The 22,374-nt window shown below is 44.2% G+C and overlaps 1 protein-coding gene across 6 annotated transcripts in view; it reads right to left on the bottom strand.

The window, feature by feature from the left end:
• The window catches only part of LOC120916458 (carcinoembryonic antigen-related cell adhesion molecule 1-like), a 92,055-nt gene that overhangs the window by 29,589 nt on the left and 40,092 nt on the right, over positions 1–22,374 (bottom strand). For all 6 annotated transcript variants that reach the window (XR_005743988.1, XR_005743986.1, XR_005743987.1 and 3 more), the window contains exons 5-7: positions 18,554–18,850; positions 13,554–13,793; positions 8,688–8,987 (exon numbers count right to left, since the gene is read on the bottom strand). Coding sequence is in view for 3 of the 6 variants with exons in the window: in XM_040327432.1 (XP_040183366.1) it covers positions 8,688–8,987; positions 13,554–13,793; positions 18,554–18,850 (837 nt within the window). In the remaining 3 variants the exon portion in view is untranslated. The remainder of the gene's footprint in view (positions 1–8,687; positions 8,988–13,553; positions 13,794–18,553; positions 18,851–22,374) is intronic.

The raw sequence follows: 22,374 nt of genomic DNA, 5'->3' as shown, positions 1-22,374 counted from the left end.
CCAAGCATTATCAGATAAGACTAAGCAAATGCTTAAACTTATCCCTGCCCAGCAGGCAGAGGAATTTTGGATATACCCAAGGCTATACGCTTTACGGTGGATGCTATCAAGGACTCCATCCAGCAGGCGTCACGTTTATTCTTATTTCTAATCCATATGAGAAGGCTCTTATGGTTGAAGAATTGGGAGGCTGAGCCCCCGTGCAAAAACTCCTGGTAGGGTTCCCTTCCATGGAGGACGTCTCTTCGGAGAAGACTTGGATAGATATATTCAGACTATATCAAGCGGCAAAAGCACTCTCTTGCCAGTCAAGAAGAAGGCACGAGGGCCCGCATTTAAGCGCCAGCCCTCCCCGGGGCAGGGGCTCTCTAATACCAAACAGTATCGACGGCCTCCTGCAAGATCAGGCATTAACAATAAGCCGCAGGGCCAAGCCACTGGGGGCAAGAAGCAGTGGTACCGCAAGCCTGCGAAGCCAGCCCCCAAGTCGGCCCTATGAAGGGGCGCCCCCACCCACGATGGTGGGGGGAAGGCTGCGTCTCTCTGCAGAGGCACCATTCCCGACTGCTGGGTACGGTCTTCCGTGACCACGGGCTACAAGCTAGAATTTCTAAAATTCCCTCCTCCTCATTACCAGGAGTCAAGAGTACCAGGCGACCCTGTGAAAGGAGCCGCATTGATGGCGGCATTGAATCATCTGCTATGCCAATTTTGGACTTAAAGGGAGTAATCTAAAGGTCCGCTCATTCCGGATGGAAACTATTCGGTCAGCTGTCGCCGTGCTCCAGAAGGACGACTTCATGGCGTCCATAGACATAAAGGATGCTTACCTTTATGTGCCAATTTTTCAGCCACATCAAGTATTTCTATGCTTCTCGGTGGCTCAGCGTCATTTCCAATTTGTGGCGCTCCCCTTCGGGTTGGCTACGGCCCCCCGGGTATTCACGAAGGTCCTAGCCCCAATCCTAGCCAATCTAAGGATCCAGGGGGTCACGGTCCTGGCTTACCTGGACGACCTCTTGGTCGTAGACCATTCGTCTCCTGGCCTGGAAAGAGCAGTGGCCCTCACGGTTCAGTACCTCGAGAGGTTCGGCTGGGTCCTAAATCGAGACAGGTCAGCATTCCTGCCCACAAGGCAGCTGGATTATCTCGGCATGAGATTGGATACAGAACAGAGGGTGTTTCTACCCCTATTAAAGGCCATCAAAGAGCTAATACAAATGGTTCTAAGCAAGAGAAGGCCAACTGTTCGCCTATGTATGCGGCTACTAGGCAAGATGGTGGCCACATTCGAGGCGGTTCCGTACGCTCAGAGCCACACTCGCATCCTGCAGGCAGCCATCCTGTCAGCCTGGAGCAAGAGGCCTCAGGCCTTAGAAATTCCTTGGCCACTCTCACCAAGAGTGCGGCAAAGTCTAGCTTGGTGGTTAAACCCTCAGAATCTCCTGAAGGGAAAGACTTTCAGTCCTGTGACCTGGAAGATAGTAACCACAGACGCCAGCCTGATGGGCTGGGGAGCAATTTTGGATGGTTGCACTCGCCAGGGCTCTTGGGCAGCGGCAGAGAAGCAGTTGCCCATCAATATCTTGGAGCTCAGAGCTGCTCGACTAGCCCTCAGGGCTTGGACGTCCAAACTACAAGGGTTCCCGGTGAAAATACAATCGGACAATGCCACGGCGGTGGCATATATATATAAATCACCAAGGGGGAACCAAGAGTCAAGCCGCTCAGAGAGAAGTGAGCTTGATTTTCTTGTGGGCAGAAGCCCATGTGCCCTGCATATCGGCTATATTCATTCCCGGAGTCGACAACCTACAGGCAGACTTCTTAAGTCGCCAGACTCTGTTGCCGGGGGAGTGGTCTCTGCATCCACAGGTCTTTTCAGACACTCTGCCAGAAATGGGGAGTGCCGGACGTGGATATCATGGCATCGAGACTGAACAAGAAGCTAGACAGGTTCATGTCCCGTACAAGGGATCCCAGGGCCTGCGGAACCGATGCGTTAGTTTGCCCTTGGCATCAGTTCAAACTTCTTTATGCATTTTCCCCGCTCCAGTTACTACCCTGCCTGCTGCTCAGGATCAGGGTGGAGCACATACCAGTCTTCCTGGTAGCTCCAGCATGGCCCAGAAGGGCATGGTATTCACTAATCCTAAGGATGGTAGTGGGAGACCCTTGGACTCTTCCTCTACGGCCAGTACTGCTATCGCAAGGTCCGATCCTCCACCCTGCCTTACGGCATCTAAAGTTGACGGCCTGGAGGCTGAATCCCTGATTCTCAGGGGTAGAGGTCTGTCTCAGAAAGTAATCTCTACCCTAATCAGAGCCAGGAAACCGGTCTCTAGGGTGATTTATTACAGGGTCTGGAAGGCCTATGCAGGCTGGTGTGAGTCCAAGTTATGGCTTTCTCGTAAGTTTACCATCGATAGGGTATTAAGTTTTCTCCAGCTCGGAGTGGATAAAGGACTGGCATTAAGCACAATCAAAGGACAGATTTCAGCTTTGTCAGTATGGTTTCAGCGGCCGCTGGCCACCCACTCGCTGGTTAAGACCTTCATTCAAGGGGTCTTGCGTATTAATCCTCCAGTTAAATCCCCGCTTTGTCCGTGGGATTTAAATCTTGTTCTGTCAAGTTTACAGAAACAACCTTTTGAGCCGTTGGCTGAAATTCCTTTGGTTTTACTGACAAGGAAGTTAGTATTTTTGGTCGCCATAGTTTCCGCCAGAAGAGTATCGGAACTGGCAGCCTTATCCTGTAAGGAACCATATCTTATTTTGCATAAGGACAAGGTCGTTCTTCGCCCTCATCCTTCCTTCCTACCAAAGGTTATATCCAGTTTTCATCTAAACCAGGATTTGGTATTACCATCCTTCTTTCCTAAACCTACTTCCAGAAAGGAAGGGTTGCTGCATACCTTGGATATTGTCAGGGCCATGAAGGCCTATCTTAAAGCTACAGAGAAGATCCGGAAAACAGATGTGTTGTTCATTTTACCGGATGGGCCCAAGAAGGGGCAGGCAACTGAAAAATCCACCATCGCGAGGTGGATTAAACAGTTAATCACTCAGGCCTACGGCTTGAAGGGGTTGCCTCCTCCGTTATCATTAAAGGCTCATTCTACTAGGGCCATGGGCGCCTCCTGGGCAGCACACCACCAGATCTCTATGGCTCAAGTTTGCAAGGCGGCAACCTGGTCTTCTGTCCACACGTTTACAAGGTTCTACCAGTTGGACGTAAGAAGGAATACTGATGCAGCCTTTGGGCAGGCAGTGCTGCGGGCTGCAGTTTGAGACCCTCGGATTCCGGGGGCTCCCTTTTGAGTAAAATTTAAAAATTTAAATTTATTTTTCTCAACTAAGTTGGATTTATTAGGATTTGAGTATATCTCTAAATTAAATCCTTTTGTCTTGGGAAGATGTCTCCCTCCCCTCATTGTAAGCATTGCTTTGGGACATCCCACTAGTAATGAATATGCCGCTCTGTGTCCCGTGATGTACGAGAAAGAAAAAGGGATTTTTAATACAGCTTACCTGTAAAATCCTTTTCTTGGAGTACATCACGGGACACAGAGCTCCCACCCCTCTTATGGGGACCATTTTGGGAGGCATACTGCTTGCTACAAAACTGAGGTACTCCTCCTATGGGAGGGGGTTATATAGGGAGGGGCACTTCCTGTTTGAGATTGCCAGTGTCCATCACCTGAAGGTACTCCATATAACCCACTAGTAATGAATATGCCGCTCTGTGTCCCGTGATGTACTCCAAGAAAAGGATTTTACAGGTAAGCTGTATTAAAAATCCCTTTTTTTGGGGGATTTTATGTGATAGACCAACACAAAGTGGCACATAATTGTGAAGTGGAAAGAAAATTATAAATTGTTTTCAATTTTTTTTACAAATCTATATGTGAAAAGTATGGCGTGCATACTTTGGCCCAGATTCACGAAGCAGATACGACGGTGTATCTCATATACACCATCGTATCTCGGATTTTTTCTGGTCCTATCTATGCGCCTGATTCATAGAATCAGATACGCATAGATAGGGCTGAGATCCGACAGTGTCACACTGTGTTACACTGTCGGATCTTTTTTTTGAATTAAAAATGGCGCCGGGGGCGTTCCCGCTGATTTACACTGAATAATATGTAAATCAGCGAGATACGCGAAATTCACGACCGTACGCGGACCCGACGCGGTGTTCTTACGTCGTTTCCGTAGCGCGGTACCCGTCGTATACTTACCCCTGCTAAAAGCAGGGGTAAGTATTGTTAAGTATGGCCGTCGTTCCCGCGTCGATTTTGAAATTTCCTACGTCGTTTGCGTACGCCGATTCACGAACACGCGCGTCGCAAGTCTAGATCACGTCGCAACCACTGACGTCCTATTGACGTCAGTGGGAGCAATGCACGCCGGGAAATTCCCCGGACGACGCATGCGTATTTAAATCGGCGCGGGAGCGCGCCTGATTTAAATATGACACTCCCCTAGCCGCGGAATTTGAATTCCGCTGGGGGATTTAGGATCCGCCGTCGCAAGTTTGGAGGTAAGTGGTTTGTGAATTAGCCACTTGCCTCCTAAACTTGCGGGAGCGGATCTTAATTCACGTAGATCGAGCGGATCTATAGATCCGCTGAGCTACGTGAATCTGGCCCTTTGTATTCAGCCCCCTTTACCCCTAACTAAAATCTAGTGGAACCAATTTCCTTCAGAAGTCACCTAATTAGTAAATAGAGTCCACCTGTGTATAATTTAATCTTAGTATAAATACAGCTGTTCTGTGAAGCCCTCAGAGGTTTGTTAGAGAACATTCGTGAACAAACAGCATCATGAAGGCCAAGGAACACACCAGACAGGTCAGGGATAAAGTTGTGGAGAAGGTTAACCACTTAACTCCCGGACCATATTGCTGGTCAAAGACCAGAGCCCTTTTATGCGATTCGGCACTGCGTCGCTTTAACTGACAATTGCGCGGTCGTGCGACGTGGCTCCCAAACAAAATTGGCATCCTTTTTTTCCCACAAATAGAGCTTTCTTTTGGTGATATTTGATCACCTCTGCGGTTTTTAGTTTTTGCGCTATAAACAAAAATAGAGCGACAATTTTGAAAAAATTAACATTTTTCACTTTTTGCTATAATAAATATCCCCCAAAAATATATAAAAAAACATTTTTTTTCCTCAGTTTAGGCCGATACGTAAATCTCAATAAGCGTTTATTGATTGGTTTGCGCAAAAGTTATAGCGTTTACAAAATAGGGGTTATTTTTATGGCATTTTTATTAATATATCTTTTTTTACTAGTAATGGCGGCGATCAGCGATTTTTTTTTCGGTACTGCGACATTAAGGCGGACACTTCGGACACTTTTGACAAATTTTTGGGACCATTGGCATTTTTATAGCGATCAGTGCTATAAAAATGCATTGGATTACTATAAAAATGCCACGGGCAGTGAAGGGGTTAACACTAGGGGGCGGGGAAGGGGTTAAGTATGTTCCCTGGGTGTGTTCTAACTGTAGGGGGGTGGACTCACTAGGGGAAATGACTGATCTTCTGTTCATACATTGTATGAACAGAAGATCAGCATTTCTCTCCCTGACAGGACCGGGAGCTGTGTGTTTACACACACAGCTCCCGGTCCTCGCTCTGTAACGAGCGATCGCATGTGCCCAGCGGCACGGGGGTCAGGGACGAGCGGGGGGCGCGCGCACACGCCCCTAGTGGCCTGCGCGAGAGCCGACATTATATTATGTGCTCTCGCGCAGGGGAGCCGACCTGCCACCGTAAAATGACCGTGGCAGGTCGGCAAGTGGTTAAAGCGGAGTTCCGGCCACAATTTCACTTTTTAAATATAAATACCCCTGTAATACACAAGCTTAATGTATTCTAGTAAAGTTAGTCTGTAAACTAAGGTCCGTTTTGTTAGGTTGTTACAGCATTTAGACACTTTATAAAATAGAAATTGACTGGGGCCATCTTAAGTGTGGGCATCATGAAGCCAGACTGTATGACTTCTGGATTTCAGCCTTGCAGATCTCGCACATGCTCAGTGCTGCACAAGCAGTGTAATAGGTTTCAGATCAGGTTTCAGCACCTGTACTGTCCAAGTCACATGATTCTTCGAGACTGGGGAATGCATAGACTCCTGGAAAGTTACACCCACTACATTCCCAGGAGTCTGTGCGGTGTAGGTTAGGAAGCTTAAGCACCTAGGTGCAGGAAGAGGGAAGATTAACTATTCTGCCTAGCAACAACACTTTGAAGGCATCTAAAAAAAAAAAAAAAAAAAAATCTTAAAGGACTAATGATATTTTTTTAAAACTACTGATGTAATGTTATATTTATGGGTGGAACTCCACTTTAAAGCAGGTTTAGGTTATAAAAAAATATCCCAAGCTTTGAACATCTCACAGAGCTCTGTTCAATCCATCATCTGAAAATAAAAAGAGTATGGCACAACTGCAAACCTACCAAGACATGGCCATCCACCTAAACTGAAAGGCCGGGCAAGGAGAGCATTCATCAGAGAAGAAGCCAAGAGGCCCATGATAACTCTGGAGGAGCTGAAGAGATCCACAGCTCAGGTGGGAGAATCTGTCCACATGACAACGATTAGTCGTGCACTCCACAAATCTGGCCTTTATGGTAGAATGGCAAGAAGAAAGCCATTGTTGAAAGAAAGCCATAAGAAGTCACATTTGCAGTTTGCGAGAAGCCATGTGGGGGACACAGCAAACATGTGGAAGAAGGTGCTCTGGTCAGATGAGACCAAAATTGATATTTTTTGGCTTAAAAGCAAAACGTTGTGTGTGGCGGAAAACTAACACTGCAAATCACCCTGAACACACCATCCCCACTGTGAAACATGGTGGTGGAGGCATCTTGTTGTGGGGATGATTTTCTTCAGCAGGGACAGGGAAGCTGGTCATAGTTGATTGGAAGATGGATGGAGTCAAATACAGGGCAATCCTAGAAGAAAACCTGTTAGGCCCCGTACACACGACCAAACATGTATGCTGAAACTGGTCCGCGGGCCAGTTTCAGCATACATGTTCGGTCGTGTGTAGGCGCGAGCGGGCCGAATTCCAGCAAACATTTGCCCGCCGGGCCTTTTCCCAGCGGTCAAATATTTCTGGACGTGTTTTAAAACCGTCCGCTGGAATCCTGCCCGCTCGGACATGTACGGTCGTCAGTACAGACCTACCGTACATGTCCGAGCGCCCGCCGTCCCTCGCATGTGTCGAATGACTTCCACGCATGCGTGGAAGCCTTTAAATGGCAGGCCCGCCCACGTCTCCGCGTCATCGCCGCGGCGACAACGCGGACACGCCCCCCGCGTATTGTTTACGCGCGGACTTCTGTACGATGGTTAGTACAGCCATCGTACAGAAGCCCTCTGGCAGGCATGTACGGTGAAAACGGTCCGACGGACCGGTTTCATCGTACATGTTTGCTCGTGTGTACCGGGCCTTAGAGTCTTCAAAAGACTGGGGTGGAGGTTCACCTTTCAGCAGGAAAATTACCCTAGCCAGAGCCAGAACGACAATGGAATGGTTTAGATCAAAGCATATTCACGTGTTAGAATGGCCCAGTCAAAGTCCAGACCTAAATCCAATTGAGAATCTGTGGCAAGACTGGAAAATTGCTGTTCACAGAAACTTTCCATCCAATCTGACAGAGCTTGAGATATTTTGCAAAGAAGAATGGGCAAAAATGTCCCTCTCTAAATGTGCAAAGTTGTTAAAGACATCCCCAAAAAGACTAACAACTGTAATTGCAGTTAAAAGGTGTTTCTACAAAATATTGACTCAGGGGGGCTGAATATAAATGCCCAACCACACTTTTTACATATTTGTAAAAAATGTTTAAGAACCATTTATTATTTCTCTTCCACTTCACAATTATGGGCCAGATTCACATAGGTTAGCGGATCTTTAGATCCGCGTAACCTATGTGATTTAAGATCCGCCGTTGCAAGTTTTAGAGGCAAGTGGGTAATTCACAAAACATTTACCTCAAAACTTCCCCCGGCGGAATTCAAATTCTGCGGCTAGGGGGAGTGTACTATTCAAATCAGGCGCATTCCCACGCCGATCGAATAGCGCATGCGTGGTCCGGTAATTTTCCCAGCGTGCATTGCTCCAAATGACGTCGCAAGGACGTCATTGGTTTCGACGTTTGCGTAAATTACGTCTATCCGTATGCGCGAACGCCGGGAAAACCCTTACGTAAACGGCGTAAAGTGACTGCGTCGGGCCCACGTACGTTTGTGAATTGGCGTATCTCGCTGATTTACATATTCTCGGCGTAAATCAGCGAGAACGCCCCCAGCGGCCATTTTAAAATTGCAGTTAAGATCCGACGGTGTAACACAGTTACACCTGTCGGATCTTAGGCATAGATACGACCGACGCAACTCTGAGATACACCGTCGTATCTCTATGTGAATCTGGCCCTATGTGTCTTTTTGTGTTGGTCTATCACATAAAATCCCAATAAAATACATTTACGTTTTTGGTTGTAACATGACAAAATGTGAAACATTTCAAGTGGTATGAATACTTTTTCAAAAGCACTGTACGACTATGTGTTGCAATGCCATTCTTTTTAAGTTCCACTTTAACAGTGTTTTCATAGGAGGATTTTTAAATTGTATCTTTTTATGTCTTTTAGAAATAGACTCACTTTCTTCAACTTTGACATTGAAGAGAAAGCTTTGAGTTCCAATTATATTCTTAGCTATGCATTCATATTTTCCAGCATCATTCACAGTCACGTCTCGGATCAGGTAACTGGAACTAAAATCGGTGCTGCTCACTAAGGGTTCCCGGCTTTGGATAGATTCCTTGCTTTGGCTAGAGGGGGTATGGAGCCAAGTGAAGGTGGCTGGCAGTCCAGGTTCCAGGGTCACTGTCAGGTTTAGATTGCCCCCCACATTTGTATCAGTGATTTTGCTGTTGTCATGTTCTAGGGCCAATGGAGGTCCTGATGAAATAAACACACAAAAAGCATACAATCAACATGTTATTACACAACTGCATGGTTCAGGTTACATACATTTAGGCTAGTTAAAAAATTAAAGTCAAAGGGCCAGATTCACAAAAGAGATACGACGGCGTATCTCTGAGATACGATTGTCGTATCTATGCGCCTGATTCATAGAATCAGTTACGCATAGATAGCCCTAAGATCCGACAGGTGTAACTGTGTTACACCGTCGGATCTTAGGCTGCAATTCTAGGCCGGCCGCTAGGTGGCGATTCCATTGCGGTCGGTGTAGAATATGCAAATGACTAGTTACGCCGATTCATGAACTTTGCTTTGCCCGTCGATCTAAATTTACGTCGTTTCCTTAGAGATGCGTCGCATAAAACTAAGCATGCCCTCTAGGTGGTGTAACCCATGTTAAGTATGGCCGTCGTTCCCGCGTCAAAATTTTACATTTCACGTCGTTTGCGTAAGTCATCCGTGAATGGCGCTGGACGCCATTTACGTTAACGTCGAAACTAATGACGTCCTTTTGATGTCATTTAGCGCAATGCACGTCGGGTAATTTTACGGACGGAGCATGCGCAGTACGTTCGGCGCGGGAACGCGCCTAATTTAAATGGTGCCCGTCCCATTTGAATTAGGCGGGCTTGCGCCGAGCGGATTTACGCTACGCCGCCGCAAGTTTACAGGTAAGTGCTTTGTGAATCAGGCACTTACGCTGTAAACTTGCGGCGGTGTAACGTAAATGGGATACGTTACGCCGCAGCTAAGTTACGCTGAAATACGTGAATCTGGCCCAAAGTGGCTACTCAAATCAAAGACCAAAGAATTGTATTTTAAATGGGAAATACCACGAGAATGACCAGGTGGGAATGTCTACTGAGATCAGACAACAATCACTGAATGATCTTATACTTCACAGTTACAATACTACCTATTCATAGTGAATATGATAGGGGAAAATACACACTTTAACTACCGAATTTATCGGCGTATAACACGCACCCTAATTTTAAGAGGGAAGTTTCCGGAAAAAAACTTTCCACAGCCCCCTGCGTATAACACGCAGGCACAGTTTACCCTCTATTTTCAGGGTAAAAAAGTGAGTGTTATACGCCAATAAATATGTAATCCCAAATTACTAAAATCTCATACAAGCTTTAACATGTTAATTAGATTTTGAAATTCATTTATGATATTTTTTATTCTGAAGCTTTATTTAAAATAATAGCTCATGATCATTCCATGAAAGTCTTTGGGCACTTTTTGTTATAGGGTGATAACGCTCTGTGTTTCCCATCTGTACTTCTGTGTTACACAAGGGTAGAATGGGCTTCTGATGGAGATTACAACTGGCCATTCCATTACATTGTATGTAGGTATGGTGCACCATTGTGACCATCAGAAAGCCAGTCCTGAAAAAGGTTAATGAAGCCATCATTGGAGAGCATTTAGGCAGGAAACTGTTGCAAAGAGGCTGCAGGGGATCCGCAGCACTGAGATGCAACAAAAAACAAATGAAGAGAAAAGTCAAGTATTTTGTTTCAAGAATATTAGGCAATTGTTTAGACACAGTGGAATTGATTTGCGAAAAGGCAAATCAGCTGTTCTCTTTGCAAGGGAATTTTTACTTAGCTTAGTGAATAATTTGAAGCTTTCCTGATTTCCATCATCCAATCATGTGCAAACAAAAATACATTTTTTTTCTTTCCGTGCACATGAGTGGGTATTATTTACACTACATTCACTAAGCTAAAGGAAAATCCCCTTGCAAAGTGCAACTTACCTTTCGAAGTAAGCAGCCTATTTGACTTTAGTATATCAACTCCAATGCTTTAGGCAGTCCATACAGGAGCCAGTTTATTCAAACTGGCCTGATTCCATCATCCACACATTTGATGTGGATGAGGGAATCTTTCCCATTGATTTATTGTGTTCTGACAGTGGGGAGACTTACCTGCCATCAGAATTCACTGATTAGTGTTGCAGACTATAGCCTGCAGTGCTGATCGAGTGGGGAAAATCGGACAGGGCAGCTGTACAAGAGTCAATTAGTAGACTGACTTTTGTAAATCCATAGTGCCCATACATGAATCGAAATTCAGCCAGTCCCTGCTGAACCAGACATATTTCAATCCATATATGGCTGGCTTTAGCAAACAAAATATAATTGGTTGGAATTTACATCTACTTTCACTTCTCATTCTTATTCAATCCGTTACAGAAATGGCCAATATGAACATAGGGAGGGATGCCATGCCATGCCACCAGTGTACATTAACATTAGCAAGTTACAGGCGGAACTTACTGGCAGTCAGGGGCGGATTGACGACTTATGGGGCCCCCGGGGCAATAGAAGATTATGGGGCCCCTGGGCTTACATATGGCCACCACGCCAGGAGGCAGTGCAGCTAAAATCTCTGGATTTTCACATCAAAAGCATGTCGGTTTCGGACATATCAGGGACAGATGTAAAAAAAAACACAGATTTTTACATACTGTCCCTGGTTTTACTGAGCCTGGCAACCCTGATGGGGCCCCCTAGTGGCATGGAGCCCTCGGGCAGTGCCCGAGTGACTCAATGGTCAGTCCGCCCCTGCTGGCAGTCTACACACATACCACCAAATGCAAGTATGCTGCACAACAATATATACATAGATTTATATACAGTGTGTTCAGTTAGGACTCCTTTGAATCCACAACATCTAGTTTGGTTGCCCAAACATTTCTTACAATTAAGAGGAATTGACAACGTTCTTTAGGCTGTGATCACACTATTGCAATGTCAGACAGTGCATTTGATTTGCACCACATTGCTGTCTTTGAGATGCAAATTCAGCCATACAGGTTGTATGGCTGAATTTGCATTGCATTTGGAACAAAACGGTGCAGGACCCTTTTTCTGGTCTGCACTGGAACCAGATCGCATGGGTGTTCACACCCATGCGATCCGATTCCTGTACCATTTCACAGTTCACACTGAGATCTGTGAACAGATCTGGGGGTGTCATTAACTTTGTATTGACACCCACAGCAGTTCGCATAGGGCAGTGTGAACTGCCTGCGAGAGACATGGGATGCGGGAACCGGTGCTGGAATCGCTCTTGTATCTTGCATCGCATATGTGTGAACCCGACTTCAATCTACAAGGCTGCAGAATTCCTCATAGGGGTTGATTTCTAAAGGCAAATAGACTGTTTTTTTTGTTTTGTTTTTTCCTGGACATACGTATGTTTGGGTATTCTTTGAAAAATTCTGGGGGAAAATCTGCCTTTAGTAAATCACTCCATAGTCAGTATCAGTGTTTGCAACCTATCAGCTTGAAATTTACTGACACAGCACCCAAAAATTTACTGGCACAGCCAGGTTTTTACTGGCATTTCCAAAAGTTACAAAATCACAGTTTTAAGTACAAATTTCAGTATGTAAGCTACAAATAAGTACAATATGCAATTAGAAATGTGATTTAATAGATATTAAGACAAAAAACAATTTTCTTATTTTATTTTCGATATAGTAAGTAAGTAGCTCAGGGACAGGAGGGCAAGAAATTAAAATGGGCAGCACACACACATGAAATTGACTCTCACAGTGACACTGACAGCAGTGGGCAGCAGCACAGATCACCTACACGACACGTCCCCTCCTGAGTCACAGTGACAATCTCTCTGCACACCAGGTGGTCCCTCCACTCCAAACAGCACTAAAAGTCCTGCTACTGACTTGCTTTGCTTGCTCATACAAGGCTCTGGCTGCTCCACTTGGCTCCCTTGCACCATGACATCACACAACTCTCTCAGACACCACCTCAACCAGTCCCGTTCTCTGCTGGCACCGACTGAACACACTGTAGCAGGCACTTAGGTGGTCTTGACCGCCTCCAAACCCGAACTGCGCACGGGCAGTTCCGAGCTGAGTGTCATAGACATATTTTTTACTGGCAACCTTTTCCTCTTAGGCCCCGTACACACGGCCGAGGAACTCGACGTGCCAAACACATCGAGTTCCTCGGCCAGTTCAGCCCTGAAGCCGCCGAGGAGCTCGGCGGGCCGAGAGCTCCCATAGAACAACGAGGAAATAGAGAACATGTTCTCTATTTCCTCGTCGAGCTCCTCGTCGGCTTCCTCGGCCGAAAGTGTACACACGGCCGGGTTTCTCGGCAGAATTCAGCCAGAAACTCGGTCGGAAGCTGAATTCTGCCGAGGAAACTGGTTGTGTGTACGGGGCCTTACTGGCATTTACTGGCAGAAGAAAAGTGCCCATTTTTTACTGGCTGCCAGTAAAAATACTGACCGTTGGCAACACTGGTCAGTATGTGGGATACTTCCAGAGCTTCTCTCTATAAATAAGTATCCTTAAACGTCCTCCTGTTTATACGTTCAAAGATCTGAAGACATGATATTTTATAGGCTCATGATGGTGAGCATCAAATGTTGCACCTTCATACAAAGCCCATGGTGATGTTACTTTTTTTGAACTCTGAATCAAATCGATAAAATGCTGACTGTGGTGGAAGATGGTGATATTAATATGCTTCAAGAGGACAAAACTGAAACTCACCTATTTTCCTCGTACATTTGGATGTTCTTCCTAGTTGATCTCCATTGCAGATGAGATCTGATCCTTGGAAATTATCACCTATGGATACTTGGCTGGTTACATTATTCCTTCCATTCTCTGTTTTTCCATTAAAGGTCAGGGACACATTAGCTTCTGGTTTTCCTCCTGACCAGGAACAGCCAAGTTTAACACCCTGTGTATCAGGCTCAGCAGAGCAAGTAATGTTTCCTTCCGGCTTCCCTATGAAATGTAAAATGATGTCAACTCAGCAGGGGAATTCAAAATTATCATCAAGTATCTTTTCTAAATCTCTGTATACCTGTAGATAATTTCACATATAAATGAGCAACAGGGAAATTTGAATATACGTATGAACATTAGAGATTAGTGCATAGTTAAAAATGTGTGTTATTCAGTTGTTACAATATGTACTTTATAACCAGGGCCGCCATCAGGAATTATGGGGCCCCTTACAAAGCTTTAGGCATGGGCCCCCTGGGGCAGAGAACCGGGGGGGATGCTTCCACCTGAATCGAGAAGCGGGGGGGGGGGGCCCCCTTTACAAAAAAAGAAGAAATAAAGAAAAATATATATAAAAAAGGGGGGTAGCCATCCGAGGCCCTGGGGACCTCTGAGCCCTTTAATAAAAAGAAAAAAAGAAATAAAAATATATAAAAAAATATATATATTTTTTTTTAAAAGGGGGGTTGCCATCGGAGGCCCTGGGGACCTCTGGGCCCATTAATATATATATTTTTTTAATGAAAATAAATTACAAAAAAAGGGGGGTTGCCATCCGGGACCTCTGGGCCCTTTAATAAAAATTAAAAAAAGAAACCTCTGGGCCCTTTAATAAACAATAAATTAAAAAAAAATATATATATATAAAAACATTTTTTTAACTTTAATTAAAAAAAAAAAAAAGGGGAGGGGGGTTGCCATCCAGGGCCCTGGGGACCTCTGGGCCCTTTAATAAAAAAATTAAATAAAAATATATTTAAAAAAAATATATATTTTTTATAAAAACACGTTTTTTTTTGTTTTTTTTTAAAGGGGGTTGCCATCCGGGCCCCTGGGGACCTCTGGGCCCCTTACATGTGTACTGCCTGTACCCCCCACTTATTATTGTTTAAAAAAAATGTAAATACATTTAACAGTACATTTTTTATATCAGCCCTGCTCCAAACAGACCCCTGATATCTTCTCGTTGAGACAGAGAAGGTTACTCCCCAATCCCTTTCTATGCAGCCATAGCTGCACTGAAGATGAATGAATAGGAGACAGAGGCTCCCTCCCGTTCATTTATAAACCAAAGGAATACCCATTTTTCGTCATGCTCATCATAAAGTTCAGCACTATGGCACACTTTTGTGCAAGTGAAAGGTGATTGTATCCTTCCTGAAAAACGTAACAATGGATATTCTGAAAATTATATTTTCTCCCTTATCTACTTGCTGTAGTGGCTACCAGTAAAATGAGACCTTACTGCAGTAAATTCATGTTATTATAATAGATCAAAAAATTGTCTACTCACACTTTCACATGAAACTGCGATAAAACGTTTTACTTGATGGTACTTTACGCTTGTTAAGTTGCATTCTATCTTCCCATCAGTTTTGCCTATTTGTTTTAGAGGATGCACATCCCGGGGATTCTTTTCCCCATATTTTTGGGGAACGTGAGAAAATTCCTCCTATCTGGCTTAAAGGGGTTGTGAACCTTTGTGTTTTTTTCACCTTAATGCATCCTACAAAAACTTCTGTCACTGAGCAGCCCCTAGCCCCCCTGTTTTACTCACTTGAGCCCGTTCGTTCCCACACCGCTCGCTCTCTCTGGCCAGTGTCCCGGCTCTTGATTGGATAGATTGATAGCAATGCAGACATTGGCTCCTGCTGCTGTCAATCAAATCCAATGACGCGGGCATCGGGGCCGAGTCCGGCTTTCTGTTTTTATGGACACCGAATGCTGGACTCGGGAGCACACCCGCATGGGAAACCCCCAAGGAGACCCCTTCTCCTAGGTAGTTTCCAGATGCGGGGAGGAGCTACTAGCACCACCGGGGGACCCCAGAATAGGACGATCAGGGCCACTCTGTGCAAAATTAACTGCACAGTGGAGGTAGGTATGACATGTTTGTTAATTAAACAAAAAAAAAAAACACAAGGGTTTAGAAACCATTTAAGTTGGAGGATTTTTCTTTGTGTATATCTAGTAATCCTATTCACCTTATAATTGCTAATTGTTTACTTTGTGCCCCTATTCTAGAGATTTTTATCCCTCAGGTGAGGCTTGTGTTTCAATTTATTAGGTTATAGCCAAATTAAAATAAAGGTGGACTCCATTTGCCATATGGAAAAATGATTATATATTTTATATAATAATACTGTATGACATATTACAATACTAAATGGGATCCTTGGTATGACCATTGTAATATGGTTCTTCAATTCCCTTTTTTCTTGGATATTTCTGTAGCTCTTTTTCTTTTCGATTTACAATTTACTTATTGTAAAAACTGCCAAAGTCTTCATGTGCGAACATTGCCATTTTACATTGACAATATTGGTTTTGTTACAGTCATTTGCCTTAGCTTTTATGCATCTTGTTATGCATCTTTCTACATGTCTGTCAACTATTTTATGGCTTCACCAGTCTTTTCCATGCTATTTATACCAGGCATAGGTGTGTGTAGCCTATTGCATTAGGGTGTACACCCCAAAGCTCAAACACATACGTGTGTGTTTACATATATATGGCCCTGGCACATTGATCTCCCTGCTGCCACATAGAGCGATAATGCTAATGTACACCACTAGGTAATTAGGGTGTGCCCAGGCACATCTGGTGCACCCTGTGCGCACATGCCTAAGGGTAGTGCTGATGTAATAAAAATAAAATAAAAATCTGTTTTGTGAGCTCTTTGTGTGCCTATGAATGCTCTGCCTGGTATTGTTCAGCTTTCCCTTGTGCCAGCACTTGACTGAGAGGCCCAGGGATTGTGGGATGTATATATAGTTTGTTAATAGCAAATGTTAGTTCTCAATCTACAAACAGAGGTCATGTGTTAATCCGTGGAATCTGTGCCAGTTGGGAGGTATGCTGGTAGGAAGGTTTATATTGCCTTTAATCGCCTGTCGATCACCCTATATCAGATTTACTGTAAGGCTGGATTCACACCTATGCATTTTTAGTGCTTTTTGCATTTTGCAGTTTTGCACTAAAGTCCATTTACCATGTTTCCTATGACACACATTCTGTAGTGCAAATCTGCAAAATGCAAAAAGCACTAAAAATGCATAGGTGTGAATCCAGCCTTACAGGATGGCCGCGCTGCGCAGGATCGCTCCTGCTGTGATTCTACACAGTGGGACCGGAAGACCCGATGTCCGTTGGCATCTGCTAATCATTTTGTACACAGGCAGCATGGTGATCTGCCTATGTAAACAAGGCAGATTGACGTTAATTCTGTCAGTACAGAATGCATGGATCCTGTGTTCTTGCAAAGCAGGAACAGCGACCTATTCCTTCCACTAGTAAAAGCCCCCCCCCCACTGCACTGAACTACCAGCTAGGCACACATTTAACCCTTTGATCGCCCCTGATGTTAACCCCTTCCCAGTCAGTGTCATTAGTACAGTGAGAGTGCATATTTTTAGCACTGATCACTGTATTAGTGTCACTGGTTCCCAAAAAAGTGTCAGATGTCTGATTTGTCCCCGCAATATCGCAGTCCCGCTATAAGCTGCTGATCGCTGCCATTACTAGTAAAAAAAAAAAAAAAAAAAATATATCCCATAGTTTGTAGACGCTATGAATTTTGTGCAAACCAATCAATACACGCTTGTTGGGATTTTTTTACCAAAAAATATGTAGCAGAATACATATTCGCCTAAATTGATGAAGAAATGTGATTCTTTAAAACATTTTTATTGGATATGTTTTAGAGCAGAACGTAAAAAAAATTTTTTTTTTTTTTTTTTCAAAATTAATGGCCGTATGACAAAAAATTGCCTAGTTATGATGGGGGGTAAATCTTCCGGAGCTGAAGTGGTTAAATTATAACTGCACAATCATATAATTAAATTCTGCAGTACACATTTTTTAAACGTGCATTCTATAGTTTTTTGTTCATCCCACTGCAAAGTCTCATGAATACCTATTGAGCCTGTCCACATGATGCAGTTTCCTGTGATGGCGTGCGCACAGGGTGTGCCAGGTGTGCCTGGGCACACCCTAATCACCCTGTGTGGCGCAGATTTCCCTTGTTTTAAACCCCTAACCTTTCACCAAAGCCCCCTAATGGAGATTATAAAAAATGTGTAAAAAATTGTATATAATAAAAACAAAATTATATAAAATATAGTATAAAATAATAAAAAATTCAATAAAAATAAAAACTACTGACACCAATTTCTGCCCTACTCACACTGCCCACTGCTCTGCTGACATGCACACCCACATATATGTTTGAGCTTTGAGGTGCACACCCTAATGTAATAGGCTGTGCACACCTATGCGTGTGGCAATGATTGCTCACGGCACCTGAATTTGCTGGCTGTGCTGCTTGTACAACATTAGAATGAGAACATGTTACAGGGGTTGTGGCTATCAGCATTGTCACTAGTTACCAGGATATATGTATCAGAATATTCTGTCTTTTTATATCTGTATAATTGAACTTTTTTTTTTTTACACCATTTTCCACTTAATAAAAAGTTTGTAAAAAAAAAAAAAAAAATAGAACAAAGATACCATTATAAACCTATAATGTTTTACATAGGTCCTCTTCTCGTGTTTCTCAGCTTACAAACTGTAGTCATAGAATGAAGATATAATATATACAGAAGGTAATTTCCTCATAAATGTTTTTTTAGAAACTGAAAATGACACACCAGTGTTACCCAAAACTCCCTTTGGATCTTCTTATACAAGTTTCTAGTGCTAGAAGCGCCTTCACTTTAAAAATATAATTCACATATTAATGAAAATCAATTACTCACAGGCCAAGTTGAGACTTAGGGAATTGCTGGTTTTATTTCCAAGCCGATTAGATGCTTCACAGGTGAAAGGTCCAGCATCAGTTTTAGAGACGGGGCTGATGAGGAGATTGGAGTGTAGAGGAGAATCACCTTGTGATATTTGATACTGAGAACTCGGGGATATTAATCCTCCATTCAATTTCCAGAAGACAGTGACATTCGATCCATCAGCTAAGCAATGTAAAGACACAGAGTCCTCTCCAGCCCAGATGTACGTTTCCGATGTGTTACCGGTCAGTGTCACCGCCGAGATTGCAGCTGCAATATAGAACAGTCATTGTTACATCCGGTCAGAATAAAAAGTAAATAAAAGCCTAGCTAATACGATTCAAAAAATAAGTTAGATCTCTACGAATATGTCAGGTTCACAAAACAGTTTGGCAGCTTTATGATACAGCCATTTTGTTAGCTAGAATTTCATACTCATGAACATCTACTAAAACACGGTTGTGATGACATCATTAAAGTCATACATTTAATGATAAAAATCATTACATAAATTGATGCACCAAAGAAAATTTGAAACCTTAAAGGAAACTTGGATTATGTATATATTTTTTTGTTTCGTTGTAAAAAGTGTGGGTAAGTGTGGGTAAGTTAATACTAAGCAAGGCTGCAGAGAGTCTTGGATTTTTTCTCAGCAGCCTTTGCAATCTCTTACATTCTGCTGCTAGGCTGTTAGACAAACCTACAAATCTTCAGAAGTGTCTAAGGCCGGGTCCACACTGGTACGAGATGACAGCCATACGACTGTGGATCCGACTTTGCCCTGTGTTTTTGAAGTCTGACATCCATCCGAATTCAATGAATGGGGATCCGACTTTGATAACGACAATACCAGGCAATTTGTGTCTGGGAAGACTCTTTAGGGGAAATGCCACAGCAAATAAAAAAATAAAATAAAAAAACAGCATAGGGTTCCCCCTCCTAGAGCATACCAGGCCCTTCAATCTGGTATGGATTTTAAGGGGAACCCCCGCCCAAATAAAATGGCGTGGGGTCCCCCCAAAATCCATACCAGATCCTTATACGAGCACACGGCAGTTCAGGAAAGGGAATGGGGACATGCGAGCGCCCCCCAAACCAAACCAAGCCACATGCCCTCAACATGGGGTGTGGGTGCTCCCTTCCCCCGGGCAGTGACGTCACAAGGGGAAGGGGCCTCCGGATGACGTCAGTGGGTGGCCCCACCCCATGTCAATATAAGTATTGGCACACGGCAGCCCCAGCATTAGAGCAGAGGAAGATCAGAGGGAAAAGACAGTGGAGAGAGGAGGCCCGGCAGAGACAGAAGATGGCGGACAGGGCTAGAAGACATCAGCGGAGAGTGGAGGAGAACCGGCAGAGGGAGAAGGCATTGCCAGAAGAGAGAGAAGAGGCGGAGAGGGGAGAAGAAATCGGAAGAGACGCCAGAGCTTCCTTAATAAAATACTTTAAAAACCTGTGTACTGTGTTTATTTTTGACACTTTTTTTAGGTGAATTGGTAGAATGTACCCCATACTCATTCACTAAGGGTGGGGGGGCCTTGATCTTAGCCCACCTTTTTTAAAGGGGGCTTCTAGATTCTGATAAACCCCCCGCCTGCAGACCCCGACAACCACTGGCCACTGTCGTGAAGAGGCCCTTGTCCTCATCAACATGGGGACAAGGTGCTTTGGGGTGGGGGGGCACCCATCCCCCCATGTTGAGGGCATGTGGCCTGGTATGGTTCAGGTAAGGGGGGGCACTTACTCATCCCCACCCCATTTCCTGACCTGCCAGGCTGTGTGCTCCGATAAGAGTCTGGTATGGACTTTGGGGGTTCCCCTTAAAATCCTTACCTGACCAAAGGGCCTGGTATGCTCTTGGAGGGGGAACCCCATGCCATTATTTTTTAAAGATCCTCAGGGCACAAGTCGCATGCCAAAGAAGGATCAGTTAAGACGATGATGCAACTTTGATCCGACTTTAATGATATTCAATGGGCTGAAGTATTATCAAAGTTAGACCAAAGTAGTGCAGGAACTTTTTTTAAAGTCGTACCGACTTGTGTCAGACCAGTTAAAACGGCTCCCATAGGGAAACATTGATTTGCTTACGTCATGCGACATGAGCTCCCAATTTCAGAGCGTTTATCGTACAAGTGTGTCTCTGGCCTAAAGAAGGTAAAATAGACTAAAATCTTCAAATGTTTTCGGCCTCCTTGTTCCCTATGCTGCCTTAAGAGATCATGCATGCTGCAGCTCAAAGAAGCGGCTCCTATAGGCTTCTGAGATCTTTTGAGCTCTTATTTTTTTCTGCCTAGAAACTCCTCTCAATGTTAGCCAATGTGTGCATACACACTAGGGCTTTTTCAGGCATATGCTCCTACAGGCAGAATGCCCCCCCCCCCAACCAAACGTGTGTTTTTGAGAGGAGCTAGTGCCCCAAAGGGCTCAAAGGAGCTAAAAATGCGTGAAAACGCACACAAACTTTGTTCCAGCTTTTTGTTTTGTTTATGCAGTGGTTAAGAAAATACCATATAGGAGGGTTTGTGAAAAATAACTATGTAACTATGCAATAAAGATCATACGTGGGCATCAACTTTAAAGGAACACTAAAGGCAAGATTTTTTTTGTTTAAAAATAACAAACACGTTATACTTACCTCCACTGTGCAGTTCGTTTTGCACAGAGTGGCCCCGATCCACGTCTTCTGGGGTCCCTCGGCGGCTGTCTCTGCTCCTCCTCGCAAAAGCTTTCCACCTTCATGCGAGCTCCCTCGCATGGTGGAAAGTTTTTGCGAGCGCGCTCTCGTGATACAGCGGCGGCCATAGCCGCCGACTGTATCACTTGGCCCCGCCCCCCGGCGCGCCGCGTCATCTGCTGTGATTGACAGCAGCGCCAGCCAATGGCTGCGCTGCTATCAATCCGCCCAGCCTAGCCAATCAACGGGCAGGCTGGGAACCAAAAAGGATGACGAGAACGCGCCCGGGACTTTCGAGGGGTGAGGTAAGTAAAACGGGGGCTCGGGGGAAGGGGGGGGGCGGTGCTGTCAGATAGGATGCATTAAGGTAAAAAAACGTTTACCTTTACAACCCCTTTAACATCACCAGATACAGCTAGGCATATGTGATATTCTGAATATTCTGTATTTATTATAATTGTGCACTTCTACTTAGCTTTCCCCACTTTGAGTCTGACATTTCATCTTCAGAGTCAGCCAGCAGCTGTCAGTCTTCAGGTAACATCTGTCAAATGTCTGATCTTACACACTTTGCCTGGTGTGTATGCAGTTAAGAGTAGATGTTGCTTTTTCATTACTGCAAACATCCAATTGTTGCATTACCATTTTTATTTTATATACTTCAGTGCACTTCACGCCCACTGTCTCCCAACTCCTGAGAGTGTCAACAGTGTCACAACATAGGCTTTTAGTTGACAGGAATGTAGATAAATAAATATCTCTACTATAACCAAAATATTTTTTGTTGCACTTCTCCTCATATCAAACAATAATACATATAATTGAATCTAAAAATACAAAGTGATAAATAAATCAAATAGAGCTGCAACCCAGTGAGTCTGAACACAAGACTAAAAGCAAGTAAAAATAAAAATACCAGTGCGCTTCTCTAGGTAGTCACAGAAAAAAATTGCATCTGAATATATTATAACAACTTTTAATCAACCAATTTCACATTTAAAGTGAGGCCTCGTACACACGACAGAGTTTCTCGGCAGAATTCACCGAGAAACTCGGTCAAACCCGGATTCTGCCGAGAAACTCTGTCGTCTGTACACTTTTGGCCCGATGGAGCCGC

Source organism: Rana temporaria, chromosome 10 (assembly GCF_905171775.1).
Source record: "Rana temporaria chromosome 10, aRanTem1.1, whole genome shotgun sequence".
Lineage (NCBI taxonomy): Eukaryota > Metazoa > Chordata > Amphibia > Anura > Ranidae > Rana > Rana temporaria.
The sequence above is the reverse complement of the archived record's forward strand: the minus strand, read 5'-3'. Positions and strand labels throughout refer to the sequence as shown.